This window comes from Ambystoma mexicanum, chromosome 10, assembly GCF_040938575.1.
Source record: "Ambystoma mexicanum isolate Mex_15411 chromosome 10, UKY_AmexF1_1, whole genome shotgun sequence".
Lineage (NCBI taxonomy): Eukaryota > Metazoa > Chordata > Amphibia > Caudata > Ambystomatidae > Ambystoma > Ambystoma mexicanum.
In genome coordinates, this window is record NC_090932.1 from 1,144,429,296 (window position 1) to 1,144,444,431 (window position 15,136).

At 47.9% G+C, this 15,136-nt stretch overlaps 1 protein-coding gene across 1 annotated transcript; it reads right to left on the reverse strand.

Annotated features, from left to right (window-relative positions):
- Window positions 1-6,394: 6,394 nt before the first annotated feature.
- Window positions 6,395-6,772, reverse strand: LOC138492995 (protein LDOC1-like). The gene has a single exon (XM_069620258.1). It carries the CDS (start codon window positions 6,770-6,772, stop codon window positions 6,395-6,397), a length of 378 nt encoding a protein of 125 aa, XP_069476359.1.
- Between the last annotated feature and the right edge of the window lie 8,364 nt (window positions 6,773-15,136).

The window sequence follows — 15,136 nt, forward strand, 5'->3', positions numbered from 1 at the left end:
CAGGGCATCCTAGTGACGTCAGAACCACCCTGTAATACGGGGTGATTTACCCCGTCAAGAAATCAAAGGGAGGGTTGTGGCGTTTAATCCAAGATTTAAGAGCATTAAACAATATTGTTGAAGCCGAGTTCCCTATAGTACCTAATCCATCTACGATCTTGTGTAACATACCGACCAAGGCGAAATACTTCACGGTGATTGATTTGAAAAATGCTTTTTTCTCAATCCCGTTACACTGTGACTCGCAAGATCTGACATCATTTACATTCAGACAAATGCGTCTGAAGAGCACGAGATTGCCACAGCGGTATTGTGAGTCCCCGTCCATTTTTAACAGAGTCCTGCAAATGGACCTAAGTAATATTGCAGTATGTGGATGACATTCTGATCTGCAGCACCACTGAGGAGCAGTGCAGGCACGATTCAGTCTAGCTACTGACCATACTAGCTGAGAAAGGATATAAGGTTGACAAAGAAAAGTTACAATACTGTCAACAAGAGGTGCTATACATAGGCCAGTTAATCTCAAACAAAGGGAACAAGGTTACCCCAAAAAGGGCTGAAGCTATCATGAACACGGCTAAGCCGCTCACGATAAAGCAAATGCAGAGCTTCCTAGGCCTATGCAATTATGTCAGAGCATGGGTTTTCGATTACAGCTCGTATACCAAGCCCTTGCTCTAGGCCCTAAAGAAGGCCCAGGCAAAAAAGGAAAAGATTGAATGGACTGAGGCAATGGAGAAGGGATTTGCAGAACTCAAGAGGGCGATTTGTACGGCCCCAGTTCTCGGGATTCCTAATAATGCAGAGGAATTCTACCTGTTCTCACACACGAATGGCAACGTTATGACGGTAGTACTTACCCAAAGAACCTCACTGGGATACAAGCCCCTGGCATATTACAGTGGGAACCTGGACCCAGTCATGAGAGGCCACTTCCCATGCGAACAAAGTTTAGCTGCCGCAGCGTTCACCATAGAGAAGGCGACAACCATTGTAATGGGCTGTTCCATGACGTTATACGTCGAGCACTTATTATTCGCCATCTTGGAGAAACCAAAAGGCACATTGACATCACAGAGGGTTTCTGGCTATGAAGTGATTATATCTAATCCATCGATCAAAATAGTTCGATGTACAACTGTGAACCCAGCTACGTTCATAGCTGAGCCGGTCACTGAAGGAGAGCCGATACATGACTGTGCAAACTATGAAGAGTTCTATGATGAAATCCCCAGGGTGAAGGAAAATGCCCTGGCGGGAGGTGAGATCGTTTTCATTGACGGTTCGTCAAGAATCAACCAAGAGGGCTCTTACCTCAGTTATATTGCACTGAGGTCTTTGTGTGTGTTAGCTTCTTGACACAGATTCAGAAGCCTGCACCTTCAAAGACACTTACTTCAGTGCCTTTGCATTACCCTATTGCATTACTCACAATGACACTTACTTCAGTGACTTTTGCATTAACTCAAAAGTGCAGTGCTTACTCAGTTACATACACTTCAAACCATGGACGCCTTTGCAGTGCCTTTGCATTGCTTTAACTCAAGCGTTGGAACTGGTTTTGTGCTGGCCCAGAGCCAGTTACAGTTTTTACATGGAAACAATTATATGGAAACAATTACAAAGCAGAGAAAGATAAAAGCACTTAGCTTCGGTGTTCTGCCTGTTGTCCGGTTTAGCTGTGGCTTCAGCGGTGCCTTGGGAACCGTGAGCTGGGTCTGCCAAACGAAAATGTATTAGTTTGCGTGTCTCATGTAACACAGTCTTAGCTGTGATAATGCGCAAGCATTCTTTTCCATGCAGTTAGTGACATGTGATTGGATACATGGGAATCCACAGTGCTTGGTGCCCAGATGTGCCTGAGGCTTCGTTTCACGATAGGGTGCCTCCCGGGCCCGAATTCCCCCCTGTTGCCATGCAGTTAGTAATGCTGTATTGGGCGTTCAGGTTCCCTCAGAAAGTAAGACAACATCAGGCGTTCGGGTTCCCCAAACAAAGAAAGTACTTAGCTTTTCACGCCGCGGGGCCGCGGTGTGTTGATCTAGGCAAGGGATGGCCCCGCATTAAGTATTGCCTGCACGGAGATTTCCAGGATGCGTCTGCCCGTGAGGAAGTCGAGCGTGAACAGAGTTTCGCTGTTCGTGCATGCGTGAACCCGGCTCACGCATGCGCATTGGCTTGGCCGTTGTCCTGGGTGTTTCCACATAGTCTTTCAGGCTCTGTGTGCCTGCTCCTTGTAGTGCTGCTCCCGGGGCTGCTGGGCATTGTAGTCCCGAAGCTGCTACATGCTTCTGCTGCCTTCTCAGCCCAGCAGATGCCATCCTCCCCCATCTGGTGTACCTGCAAGAGGGACAGAGATGGCATCTGCTGGGTAAATAGGTCCCTGCCCAGGTAGCAGCCACACTAGGTCCCGGATGTGCCCTGACAGTACATTCCCTCCCCGCAGAAGAGCCTGGTTTATCTGGGTAATTGCGATGGTACAATCTCAAGAGGCGAGAAGCATGTATGTTAGAGGCTGGTTCCCAGGATCTTTCTTCGGGACCATATTCTGCCCAATCGATGAAGTAATATAACTCCCCCCCTTACGGGAATTTAGGATAGCTTGTCCTTCATATTCTGGATATCATTCTACCAGGGTTGGGGAAGGTCTTTCCATCCTAGTGTGCGGTGCCGCCGGTTTCAAAAGGGCCACGTGAAACACCGGGTGTACCTTCATATGGGCAGGTAATTGTAATTTCATGGCCACTGGGTTTATTACATGTGTAATTCGAAAAGGACCAAGGAAACAGGGTTTTAACTTCCGTGACCCAGCTAATTTCAAGTGTTGGGTTGATAGCCATACCTTATCTCTGACTTTATAAGCAGGGCATGCTCGTCTTTTCGTATCAGCATATTTTTTGCTAGCATCTTTTGCTGTGACTAGGTTTTGGTGCGCTTTTTTCCATGTTTGAGTTAAAAGATCCAACCGTGCCTGTACCGATGGTAACGTGTCCAAGGTGGTTTGAGGGACGGTAGGTTGGATCTGTGGATTATACCCATAAGTGGTGTGGAAGGGTGAATATCCCGTCGAGGTATAGCGTGAGTTATTGTATGCTATTTCAGCCATCCAAAGTACTTTCACCCAAATGCCTTCCGTGCTATGTGTATAACACCTTAGGTACTGTTCCAATGTCGGGTGCAGGCGTTCTGTCTGCCCGTCTGTTTCGGGATGGTAACTACTAGACATTTGTAGTGTCATCCCCACTCTTTTACAAAATAGTCTCCAAAAATATGAAGTATACTGTGCCCCCCTATCGGATACTATGTGTCGAGGCATCCCATGTAAACGGACTATGTGCTGCAGGAATATGTTTACTAGTTCACCCGTAGTTGGGAGCCCTTTGCAGGGAACGAAGTGAGCTAGTTTGGTAAACGAATCCACCACTACAAGTATGGTAGTGTAATCCTGGTCGGGGGGCAATTCTACTATAAAGTCCATCGAGATGGTTTGCCATGGCTGAGTGGGTGTGGCCAAAGGTCGTAAAAGTCCCATTGGTTTCCGATGGTCTGTTTTGTTTCGTGCACAAACCTCGCACTGTTGCACATATGCCTGTGTTTCCTTGCGAAGCCCTGGCCACCAATAATGCCGCTGCAGCAATTCCAAGGTTTTATTGATTCCAGGATGCCCTGCTAATGGCGAATCATGGCACCATTTCAGAGCTTGTGCTCTGAGAGTGGCGGTGGGTAAATACACAGTGGTTCCACAGTATGGTATTCCATCTCGCAAGTAAAGTCTTTTTTTTTATCTTCCCACTGGAGTAGCTCTTGTGCTGACACCGCCTTCCCGATTTGCTCGAATAGCTTGTTAGTGACACTTCCCACTATCTTTTCTGATGAAATTATGGGCTTTGGTTGTTCTTCGGGGTTTACAAATGTATTGCTTTTGGGGAATCTTGACAGGATGTCTGCTTTCTCGTTTTCTTGTCCTGATCGATATGTTACTACGAAGTCATAGTCTGCAGAGTACATGGCCCAGCGTAATTGACGAGGGGTCAAGGCACGTGCAGATTTGAGGAACTGAAGGTTACGATGGTCGGTAAGCACAGTTATGATGTGTCGTGCCCCAAGCAAATAATGCCTCCATTCCGCAAACGGGGGTCGAATGGCCAGCAGCTCTCGATCCGCTATAGTGTAGTTCTGCTCTGCAGTGTTTAACTTTCTTGAGTAGTAGGCCACTGGGTGTAAGTGACCCATTTGATCCCTTTGAGACAAGATCGCCCCCAAGGCGGAACTTGAAGCGTCCGTTTCAACAATGAAAGGTTCCGTGGGATCTGGGTGAAGCAGGATAGGCGCTGATGTAAAAGCCTCTTTTAGCTGGTTAAAACTATGATCTGCCTCTGGTCCCCAAACAAATGGCTTCCCTTTTTTCAACAGGTTAGTGATATTGAGCACTTTTTTTGCAAAGTCCTGAATAAAGCGCCGGTAAGAATTAGCAAACCCTAGAACTGCCTGGACTTCTTTGATACTTTTAGGGGCTGGCCAAACCAAAATAGCTTGAACTTTACGGTTATCCATCTTCACCCGGTCAGGGGATACAATGAATCCTAGGAACTCTACTGTGGTGCTGTGAAAACTGCATTTTTCAAGCTTGGCATATAGATTGTGTACTCTCAGGCGCTGTAAGACCGTCTTAACATCTTGTATGTGTTCCTCCTCGGTTGATGAATAGATCAGGATGTCATCTATATATACTACAACGAATCGGTCGAGAAGACCGCGAAGAACCTCATCCAAAAAATGCTGGAAGGCGGCGGGTGCGTTGCAGAGCCCGAATGGCATGACATGGTACTCATACAGTCCAAATTTCGTTATAAACGCGGTCTTCCACTCGTCCCCTTCACGCACCCGCACCAGATGGTACGCTCCTCGAAGATCAAGCTTAGTGTATATAGCTGCTCCCCACAACTGGTCTAACAGGACTGGGATAAGAGGCAGAGGGTAGCGGTTCTTTATTGTTATTCAATTTACTGCGCGGTAATCAATACAGGTTCTAAGATCACACATTTTCTTCGGAACGAAGAATAGTGGTGACGAAACGGGTGAGGTGGAGTGCCGTATAAAGCCGCTTCTCAGGTTGGTGTTAATATACTCTTCCAGGTGTTTATTCTCTGCTTCTGTTAAGGCATAGGCCCAGCTACACGGTAGCGCCGCTCCAGGTTCTAAATCTATCCTGCAATCAAAGGTAACGATGAGGGGGCAGTGTCTCCGCTGCCGCTTTACTAAAGGCATCCCAGAACTCAGCGTACGCTGCGGGAAGGCCTGTTAATTCTTCGCAGTATGGATGTTGTGTTATACCCAAAACCTGCACGGGTTTCCCCCCGTTTTCGACACAATGCTGATGCAGCGCTCTGACAAAAACGCGACTGTGCCGCGTGTCAGTCTATAGAAGGATTATGTAAAGCTAACCATGGTAGACCCAGGATAAAGTCAAACTGTGGGGCAGCAATGACGTCAAAGGTGAGGATCTTCCTGTGTCCTTGTATGTCCAACACCACTTCTTCAGTATGCTGGGTTACAGGTCCAGACTTCAACAGTGATCCATCTACTGCCCAGACTGGTTCGTGATTTTCTTTTTGATGCACAGGTGTGTCTAGGGTTTGTGCATATGTTGCATCTACAAAATTTCCCGTGGCTCCTGAGTCCACCATTAGTGTGATCATCTGGTTCTTTGTGCAGGTCTTCAGGATTCCTGTTACTGTGACATGAATACCATGGGCGTGAGCTGCATTGGCTAAAACGTGGGAAGGGGCGTCAGACAGGCTTGGGATCGACAGCTTCACCCCATTTACAGGCGAGCATTGGCGTTTCCCTGCGATGAGCTTCCTTTGGGCTTAACCCCACACTCCTTAACGAAATGCCCAGACTTTCCCCAGTACATGCAGAGTTTCTCCCTTCTCCGCTTCTCTCTTTCTTCTTTAGTAATGGGGCCTCTTATTGTTCCTATTTGCATGGGTTCGGTTTCGGGTATTTTATCGCTTTTCCCCGTCACAGGGGACCTCGTGTAATCTAACTGCGGTGGGTTATTCTGTTTGGTTTCCCACCTCCTCTTGTCCTGGCGCCTTTCCCCCTCGCGATGGTCCAAGCGCAGTGCTAAGTCTATCATCCCAGTACAGGTATCCGGCTGGGGGTCCACCTGAGCAATAAGATCCTTTAGGTCATCCCTCAATCCCTGGTAGAAGAGAGCTAGACTTGTTTCTTGTGGCCATTCCGCCTCCACCAATAAACGATTGAACAATGTCACATAGGTGATCGACTCTTTATTTCCTTGCTGTAACATCAGTAGCTCCTTATCTCTTACTAAGGAGGCTGCCTTGCGGTTAAATATTTTACTAATCTCTTCTTGAAAACCCCGCTAGTCATACAGGATTGCATCGTCCTTTTGGACTAAGGGTGTAGTCCAGGCAGCTGCGTCCCCTGTGAGGTATGAGATTACGAAGGCTGTCCTGGCCTGATCAGAACGGAAGACAGTAGTTTTAGTCAAAAAATGTAACTGGCATTGTGTCATGAAAGTCGTGTACCTTTGTGGGTCCCCCCCATATCTCTCAGGGGTAGGTAGGGGTACTGGAGTTTCAGTAGTTACTTGCACTTGCACCGTGGTTGGGGCCACTTCAGGCAAAGGAACCCCCTGGGCAGTAAGGACTCGAACCTGAGTGGCGAGAGTTGCATAATCTTGCTGTGTTGCAGCCAACTTGGCCTTGAGTTCATGTAATACTTGGGCTATTTCCTCCATGCTGGCTAAGTTCGTGCTACCTTGGCGCTTATAATACGTGGGTTCGCGCTTCTGTCAGGGGTTTCCAAATACAGCGCAGAAATAGCACGAACTCCTACGATCCCTTAGCGGTTTTGGCGCCTGGGACTCGAAGCACACAGGGCACCGCAACCACCACGGGGAAAGAGGGTTAGGGTCCACAGGTTGGATGAGTACAGGGTAGTAGGATCACCGGATAGAGGTTAAGGAAGAAGTTATAGATAGGCAGGGGACATTGGGGAAAACATGCTCCTGGTCTCTTATTTACAGTTGTAGACTACATTCAGCAGCATTTCCACTCACACACACTCATTCATTCTTGAGGGCTCTTACCTCAGTTATATTGCATTGAGGTCTTTGTGTGTGTTAGCTTCTTGACATGGATTCAGAAGCCTGCACCTTCAAAGACACTTACTTCAGTGCCTTTGCATTACCCTATTGCATTACTCACAATGACACTTACTTCAGTGCCTTTTGCATTAACTCAAAAAGTGCAGTGCTTACTCAGTTACATACACTTCAAACCATGGACGCCTTTGTAGTGTCTTTGCATTGCTTTAACTCAAGCGTTGGAACTGGTTTTGTGCTGGCCCAGAGCCAGTTACAGTTTTTACATAGAAACAATTATATGGAAACAATTACAAAGCAGAGAAAGATAAAAGCACTTTGCTTTGATGTTCTGCCTGTTGTCCGGTTTAGCTCTGGCTTCAGCGGTGCCTTGGGAACTGTGAGCTGGATCTGCCAAACGAAAACGTATTAGTTTGCGTGTCTCATGTAACGCAGTCTTAGCTGTGATAATGCGCAAGCATTCTTTTCCATGCAGTTAGTGACATGCGGTTGGATACATGGGAATTCCCAGCGCTTGGTGCCCAGATGCGCCTGAGGGTTCGTTTCACGATAGGGTGCCTCCCGGGCCCGAATTCCCCCCTGTTGTCATGCAGTTAGTAATGCTGTATTGGGTGTTCGGGTTCCCTCAGAAAGTAAGACAACATCAGGCGTTCGGGTTCCCCAAACAAAGAAAAGTACTTTGCTTTTCACGCCGCGGGGCCGCGGTGTGTTGATCTAGGCGAGGGATGGCCCCGCATTAAGTATTGCCTGCACGGAGGTTTCCAGGATGCGTCCGCCCGTGAGGAAGTCGAGCGCGAACAGAGTTTCACTGTTCGCGCATGTGCAAACCCGGCTCGCGCATGCGCATTGGCCTGGGCGTTGTCCTGGGCATTCCCGCATAGTCTTTCAGGCTCTGTGTGCCTGCTCCTTGGAGTGCTGCTCCCTGTCATGATCTCTGCTTCCAAAAGGTCACGGTTTTCCCAACTCCCTTGGAAGCAGATCCATAACCCAGGTTCCGAGTGCCAACCAGTCCCAATTGGGACCTTTTGGACCCAGTCCTGGCGCCAGTGGCACCAGGCTCATAAATATGCCCAGTCCCAGCACTGGAAGCGCCGGGCTCATAATGCTTGGGTGGACTTACCTGCAGCAGACCATGCTGCTTACTTGCCTGCCAGTTGAGCCTCTGATCCTCTTCTGTTTGGAACTACTTTTCCTGTTGGGTGGGGCAGGAGCCACTCCCTAGATTCAGAACACTGGAACTCTTCTGGAAAGCAGGAACTCTTTTCTTACCTAGGCGTGGCTGTGGAAGGAGACACCTAAGCACTACAGGAGGCTATTTAAACCACACCCGATGGATGAATCTTGCTTTGCGTTATTCTGCATCCTCTGCAGCAGAACGCTCATCGTGTCTTCTGCATCTGATCCTGGGCCTAAGGAAAAAGGCTTACCATCCTGAATCCAGTCTTCAGCAACACCTATAAAGACAAGAAAGAACAGGTTAGCATTACGGTCTTCAGTGACAGCTCTTCACTTACCTGGTCCATCGGCTGTCACCAACGCCTCGCGCTGCATTCCGGCATCTGAAAGACAAAGGCTTACCTACTCTTCGTGCGCTCCGGAGGTCTTCACACTGCATTCCGGCATCTGAAAGACAAAAGCTTACCAACTCTTTGCACGCTCCGGAGGCCTTCGGCGCTGCATCCCGCATCTGAAAGACAAAACAAGGTGCGTTTAAAGACATTGGGGAACTTTAATACTCACGTGCCATTACTCCTTTCCACATCCAACCCAGTGGGTATTCCGGCACCCTGCAGCCGCTCCTAACTTGTACCTGCAAAATAAAAAGACAGTTAGAGCGCATCGTGAAGCAGGCAACAAGCGCTTACTTACGTGCTTCCAGGCGCTTCTATTCATCACACGGGCTCCATCTTCAACTCACTTCAGCCCGTCATCCGCCATCGCCGGAACCCTGCAAAACAAGAAACATCATTACTAAAGACTTTAAAGACATTAGAATTACTCGAAACTTACCGTTCGTGCAGTAAACGACGGACAGCAGTCCTCTGAAGTCAAGAGGCCTGCTCCCCTTATCCAGTGAAGAAACTGGTTACAGCATCCTGCCCCGAGGCAGATAGAGAGCACGGCGTTCACTTACCTAAGGTGAGAGCGTTAACCTTTGGGGTCCTGCAGGAGAAGAGAAAGGGAAGAAGAGAGAGACATTCAATAACCCAGTTCCTTAATCCCATATTTTCTATCTGCAGACATCTTACCCTTCGAGTCAGACATACAGTGCACAGAGGTCCAGCCCAAAGAGCCAGCAGTGTGTTACACATCACCTTTGAAGATACGGTATACGCCCAGTCAAGACCGGCACCTCTACGGGAATCAGGTGAGCGTTACAGAACGCAAAGCCTACCACAAAACTCCCGTCTAGGCGCTATGGAAACCTCGGATACCGACCAGCTAGCCCAGTTACTTGGGGAACTAAGGGCAGAAGTGCATGCAGCCCGTCAGGAAACGAACGCTCTAAGAAGGGAACTGATTATTTCCAAGGAGCGAACAGATGATCTCGCTAGACAATTGCTACAGTCACAAGCCGGACAGACCCCGTTGCCCGCATCTGGGGGAAATCTTCCTTCTACATCCTCTATGAATCCAGTGCAGATCAACCTACCTGGGAATGTACCTCTGGCTCCGCCCGAACGATTTTCTGGTGACCCAAAGAGGTTTGCAGTATTTATCAATCAGTGCCGGTTGCATTTCTTATGCCGGCCAGCAGCCTTTCCAACTGATCAAGCTAAAGTAGCTTTCGTGCTTTCGTACCTTAGTGGCAATGCGGCAGACTGGTCGATCCCTCTAGTAAATCAAGATGATCCGGTCCTCCATGATTTTCAAGCTTTTCAGCTCAGTATGGAAAAACTGTTCGCAAGACATTCACAGGGGCAGGCCTTGGACAATGAGCTTCTTTCGTTGCGACAAGGTAATCAAGATCTTTTGGCTTATATTGCGTCTTTCAACAGACTGATAGTGGAAACTCAATGGCCTGAGGACAAAAGGATTACGCTGTTTTATAGAGGTCTACGTGGAGAGCTCAAAGACGTGTTAGCCCAAGTAGTGAATCCCCCACAAGATTGTTCGGACTATATAGACTTGGTCGTTCAAATAGATCACAGACTGCAGAACAGGAAGGCCGATCGTTCCAAATTTGATGCTCGAGTATTTTCCAAACCGCCAACTCCTTCCAAAGGAGTAGACTCCGGGGAACCAATGCAAATAGGGGGTCTGAAAGGTCCTCTAACACAAAAGGAGCGGGAAAGGAGAAAACAGTTGCAATTATGCCTCTATTGCGGAAACTCAGGGCACTTTCTTCGAGACTGTCCGGTGAAACCTGCCAAGAAGGCAGTAGGAGCTGCAGTTACCAAAGTTACAAACTCTGAGCAGGGAAACGACCTTGCCCAACAAGAATAGAGGTCCTCTTGCCGAGCATGAAAACCAGTTCCGTGACCTCGCATTTCGTGATACCTATGGTCCTCATTAGCCCTGATAATCCGGATCGATTACATGCAATTGAAGCTTACGTCGACAGCGGTGCCATCGGCAATTATGTGGATCATGAAATGGTTTTGAGGATGAATCTAACTCTTTGTCCCAAGGCTGTAAAGGACGTCATTACTACGGTGGATGGTACGGAGATAGCCTCCGGGCCAGTAACGCATACCACTCAAGAGGTGACGCTAGTAAGTCAAGATGGACACCATGAGAAGATCGTGTTCGATGTGATCAAGGCCCCTCAGTTTCAGATTATTCTAGGAATACCTTGGTTAGAGAAACACAATCCTCTGATCGATTACCGAGCAAGAACGGTCCAGTTTCCAGAATATGTCTCTACTTGTCACCCTCCACCTGGTGTTGCACTGGCAGCAATTTCTTCAGAGACTCCCCAGTTACCTCCCGAATACCTAGAATACCAAGATGTTTTCGGAAGGATCAGGCTAACTCTCTACCTCCTCATAGGTCTTATGACTGCCAGATAGACCTGATACCTGGATCTACTCCTCCTTGTAGTAGAATTTATGCCCTCACCGAGCCTGAGAACCTTCACCTTCGACAATACCTGGATCAATACCTGGCAAATGGGTTTATTCGTCCTTCCAAGTCCCCTGCTTCTTCAGCTTTGTTCTTCGTTCCAAAAAAGGAAGGAGACCTTAGAACTTGTATAGATTATCGCTCCCTGAACCAGATCACCGTTAAGAATAGATATCCGTTACCTTTGATCCCTGAAGTCCTGGACCAAGTCAGAAAAGCATGCATATATACAAAGCTGGATCTTAGAGGAGCTTACCACTTGGTACGAGTAAAAGAGGGCGATGAATGGAAGACGGCCTTCCGCACCAAGTATGGGCTATTTGAATATCAGGTCATGCCCTTCGGACTTTGCAATGCCCCGGCCGCCTTTCAATATTTTATGAACGATGTCCTCAGAGAGCTCATAGATGTGTGTGTTGTTGTTTACATTGACGACATCCTCGTTTATTCTTCATCGGAATCTGAACATCGGAAACACGTGAAAATGGTCCTCGAAAGATTGCGTCAACACAAACTTTTCGCTAAGTTGGAAAAATGTGTTTTCAACGTGACTGAAGTTGAATTCTTGGGATTCATATTATCACCTGGCGGAGTGCGTATGGATTCAAAGAAGGTCGATGCAGTTCTCAAATGGCCATCACCATCCTCCGTAAAAGGTGTGCAAAGCATGTTAGGCTTCGCTAACTTTTACCGCAGGTTTATCCCCGAATTCTCTCGAATAGTCCAGCCCATCACTGCCTTGTTAAAGAAAAACAAACGTTTTGAATGGTCTTCCGAGGCGGAACAAGCTTTCCAGGATTTGAAGACTAAATTTATCTCTGCACCAATCTTAAAACACCCTCGCCCCGAACTCCCCTACATCGTGGAAACTGCTGCTTCAAGCCTTGCCATGGGGGCAGTTCTATCACAAAAGGACCCGGTAACCAATCAGTTGCATCCCGTGGCATTTTGGTCCCGCAAATTCTCGCCTCCTGAAATCAATTACACGATTACTGACAAGGAACTTCTGGCTATCAAGTCTGCCTTTAAGGCTTGGCGGCATTATCTGCTGGGGGCCCGACACACCGTTACTGTGATTACGGATCACCGAAACCTGCAATATTTGAAAACCGCAAAAGCCCAATCCTCTAGACAACTCTGTTGGGCATTATTCTTTGCCGAGTTTGACTTCATAATTACCTATCGACCTGGTACAAAGAACGGTAAAGCTGATGCCCTTTCTCGGATGGGAGTGGAAGAACACTTGATCAACCCTAAACCTGTACCAATCATTCCCGAACAAAGAATTCTGGGTGTAATCGCCACAGAATCCATAGAGGAAGTTAAGGATAAAGCCAGGCAACTTGTAACTCCAGCAGACATACAGAATTGGCATCTGCAGGGAAAGGACTTTGCAGTAAAGGACAACTTATTGTATTTCCAAGAACGATTATACCTACCCAGCACAGATTTACAGAAAAAAGTAATCTCTTGTTATCACGATTCTTTAATGGAAGGACATCCTGGTATGGCCAAGACCTCAGAAAAGATCAAGCGCTACTTCTGGTGGCCGTCTTGGAAAAAAGATATCAGAGACTTTATAATGTCCTGTGGAGTATGCGCCCAAAACAAGAGTCAAAAGGAAAGACCAGCAGGCCTCTTACGCCCTATTGACATCCCACCTCGCCCTTGGCATACGCTTTCTATGGACTTCATCACCGATCTACCTCCATGCTCCGGATACAATACGATTCTAGTAATCGTGGACTTATTCTCCAAGATGGCGCATTTCATTCCGCTCAAAGGCTTGCCAACAGCAGCAACTCTGGCCCGAGAATTTCTCGAAAACATCGTCCGACTGCACGGTTTTCCTTCGGTTCTAATTTCGGATCGAGGTAGTCAATTTATTTCTCATTTTTGGCGAAGTTGCTGTCGGTCGGCTCAAATTGATGTGAGACTATCGACCAGTCACCACCCTCAGACCGACGGACAAACGGAGAGGACCAATCAAACTCTGGAACAGTATTTACGCTGCATTCTGCAACAAACTGAAAAAACTTGGAAAGACATCCTTTGGATAGCCGAATATGCCTACAATAACTCTGTCCATTCGGGAACTGGGAAAACCCCGTTTTTTCTTTTGTACGGCAGTCAGCCTCGAACCTCGGAGTTGGATCCCCTCCAAGATCTTGAAACACCAGCAGTAGACTACCTGCATTCTACAATCACCCAAGCCTTTAAGGAAGCTGTTTCTCACCTTCAAAGGGCTAAAGAACAATACAAGAAAGGAGCAGATCAACATCGGAAGGAAGCCCCTCAATATCAAGTAGGGGATCAAGTCTGGTTATCCACCAAATATCTACCTCTAAAAGGGCCACACACATTCAACCCAAGATACCTTGGTCCCTATTCCATCACTACCATAGTAAACCCAGTAGCGGTCAAGTTGGACTTGCCCCCGCACATGAAGATACATCCGGTCTTCCACGTCTCTCTATTAAAACCCGTGCAACCTCAAACCCGACTAACTAAATCTCCAAAACCTATCCTAGTTGATGGAGAACTCGAGTTTGAGGTCAAAAGCATTCTGGACTCCAAGATCTCCAAATCTAAACTATTTTACCTAATTGACTGGAAAGGCTACGGCCCCCAAGAGAGATCCTGGGAACCTGCTGAATATGTCCACGCTCCTCGCCTAATCAAAAGATTTCACCGAACATTTCCTGACAAGCCAAAACCCCCGGAGAAGCCCGATTTGGGAGGGGCCTTGAGGGGGGGTACTGTCATGATCTCTGCTTCCAAAAGGTCAGGGTTTTCCCAACTCCCTTGGAAGCAGATCCATAACCCAGGTTCCGAGTGCCAACCAGTCCCAATTGGGACCTTTTGGACCCAGTCCTGGCGCCAGTGGCACCAGGCTCATAAATATGCCCAGTCCCAGCGCTGGAAGCGCCGGGCTCATAATGCTTGGGTGGACTTACCTGCAGCAGACCATGCTGCTTACTTGCCTGCCAGTTGAGCCTCTGATCCTCTTCCTTTTGGAACTACTTTTCCTGTTGGGTGGGGCAGGAGCCACTCCCTAGATTCAGAACACTGGAACTCTTCTGGAAAGCAGGAACTCTTTTCTTACCTAGGCGTGGCTGTGGAAGGAGACACCTAAGCACTACAGGAGGCTATTTAAACCACACCCTATGGATGAATCTTGCTTTGCGTTATTCTGCATCCTCTGCAGCAGAACGCTCATTGTGTCTTCTGCATCTGATCCTGGGCCTAAGGAAAAAGGCTTACCATCCTGAATCCAGTCGTCAGCAACACCTATAAAGACAAGAAAGAACAGGTTAGCATTACGGTCTTCAGTGACAGCTCTTCACTTACCTGGTCCATCGGCTGTCACCAACGCCTCGCGCTGCATTCTGGCATCTGAAAGACAAAGGCTTACCTACTCTTCGTGCGCTCCGGAGGTCTTCACACTGCATTCCGGCATCTGAAAGACAAAAGCTTACCAACTCTTTGCACGCTCCGGAGGCCTTCGGCGCTGCATCCCGCATCTGAAAGACAAAACAAGGTGCGTTTAAAGACATTGGGGAACTTTAATACTCACGTGCCATTAATCCTTTCCACATCTAACCCAGTGGGTATTCAGGCACCCTGCAGCCGCTCCGAACTTGTACCTGCAAAATAAAAAGACAGTTAGAGCGCATCGTGAAGCAGGCAACAAGCGCTTACTTACGTGCTTCCAGGCGCTTCTATTCATCACACGGGCTCCATCTTCAACTCACTTCAGCCCGTCATCCGCCATCGCCGGAACCCTGCAAAACAAGAAACATCATTACTAAAGACTTTAAAGACATTAGAATTACTTGAAATTTACCGTTCGTGCAGTAAACGACGGACAGCAGTCCTCTGAAGTCAAGAGGCCTGCTCCCCTTATCCAGTGAAGAAACTGGTTACAGCACC

What these genes read in the sequence shown, in the direction of transcription:
- LOC138492995 (XM_069620258.1), bottom strand. Translation starts at nt 6,772, where the DNA reads ATGGAGGAAATAGCCCAAGTATTACATGAACTCAAGGCCAAGTTGGCT.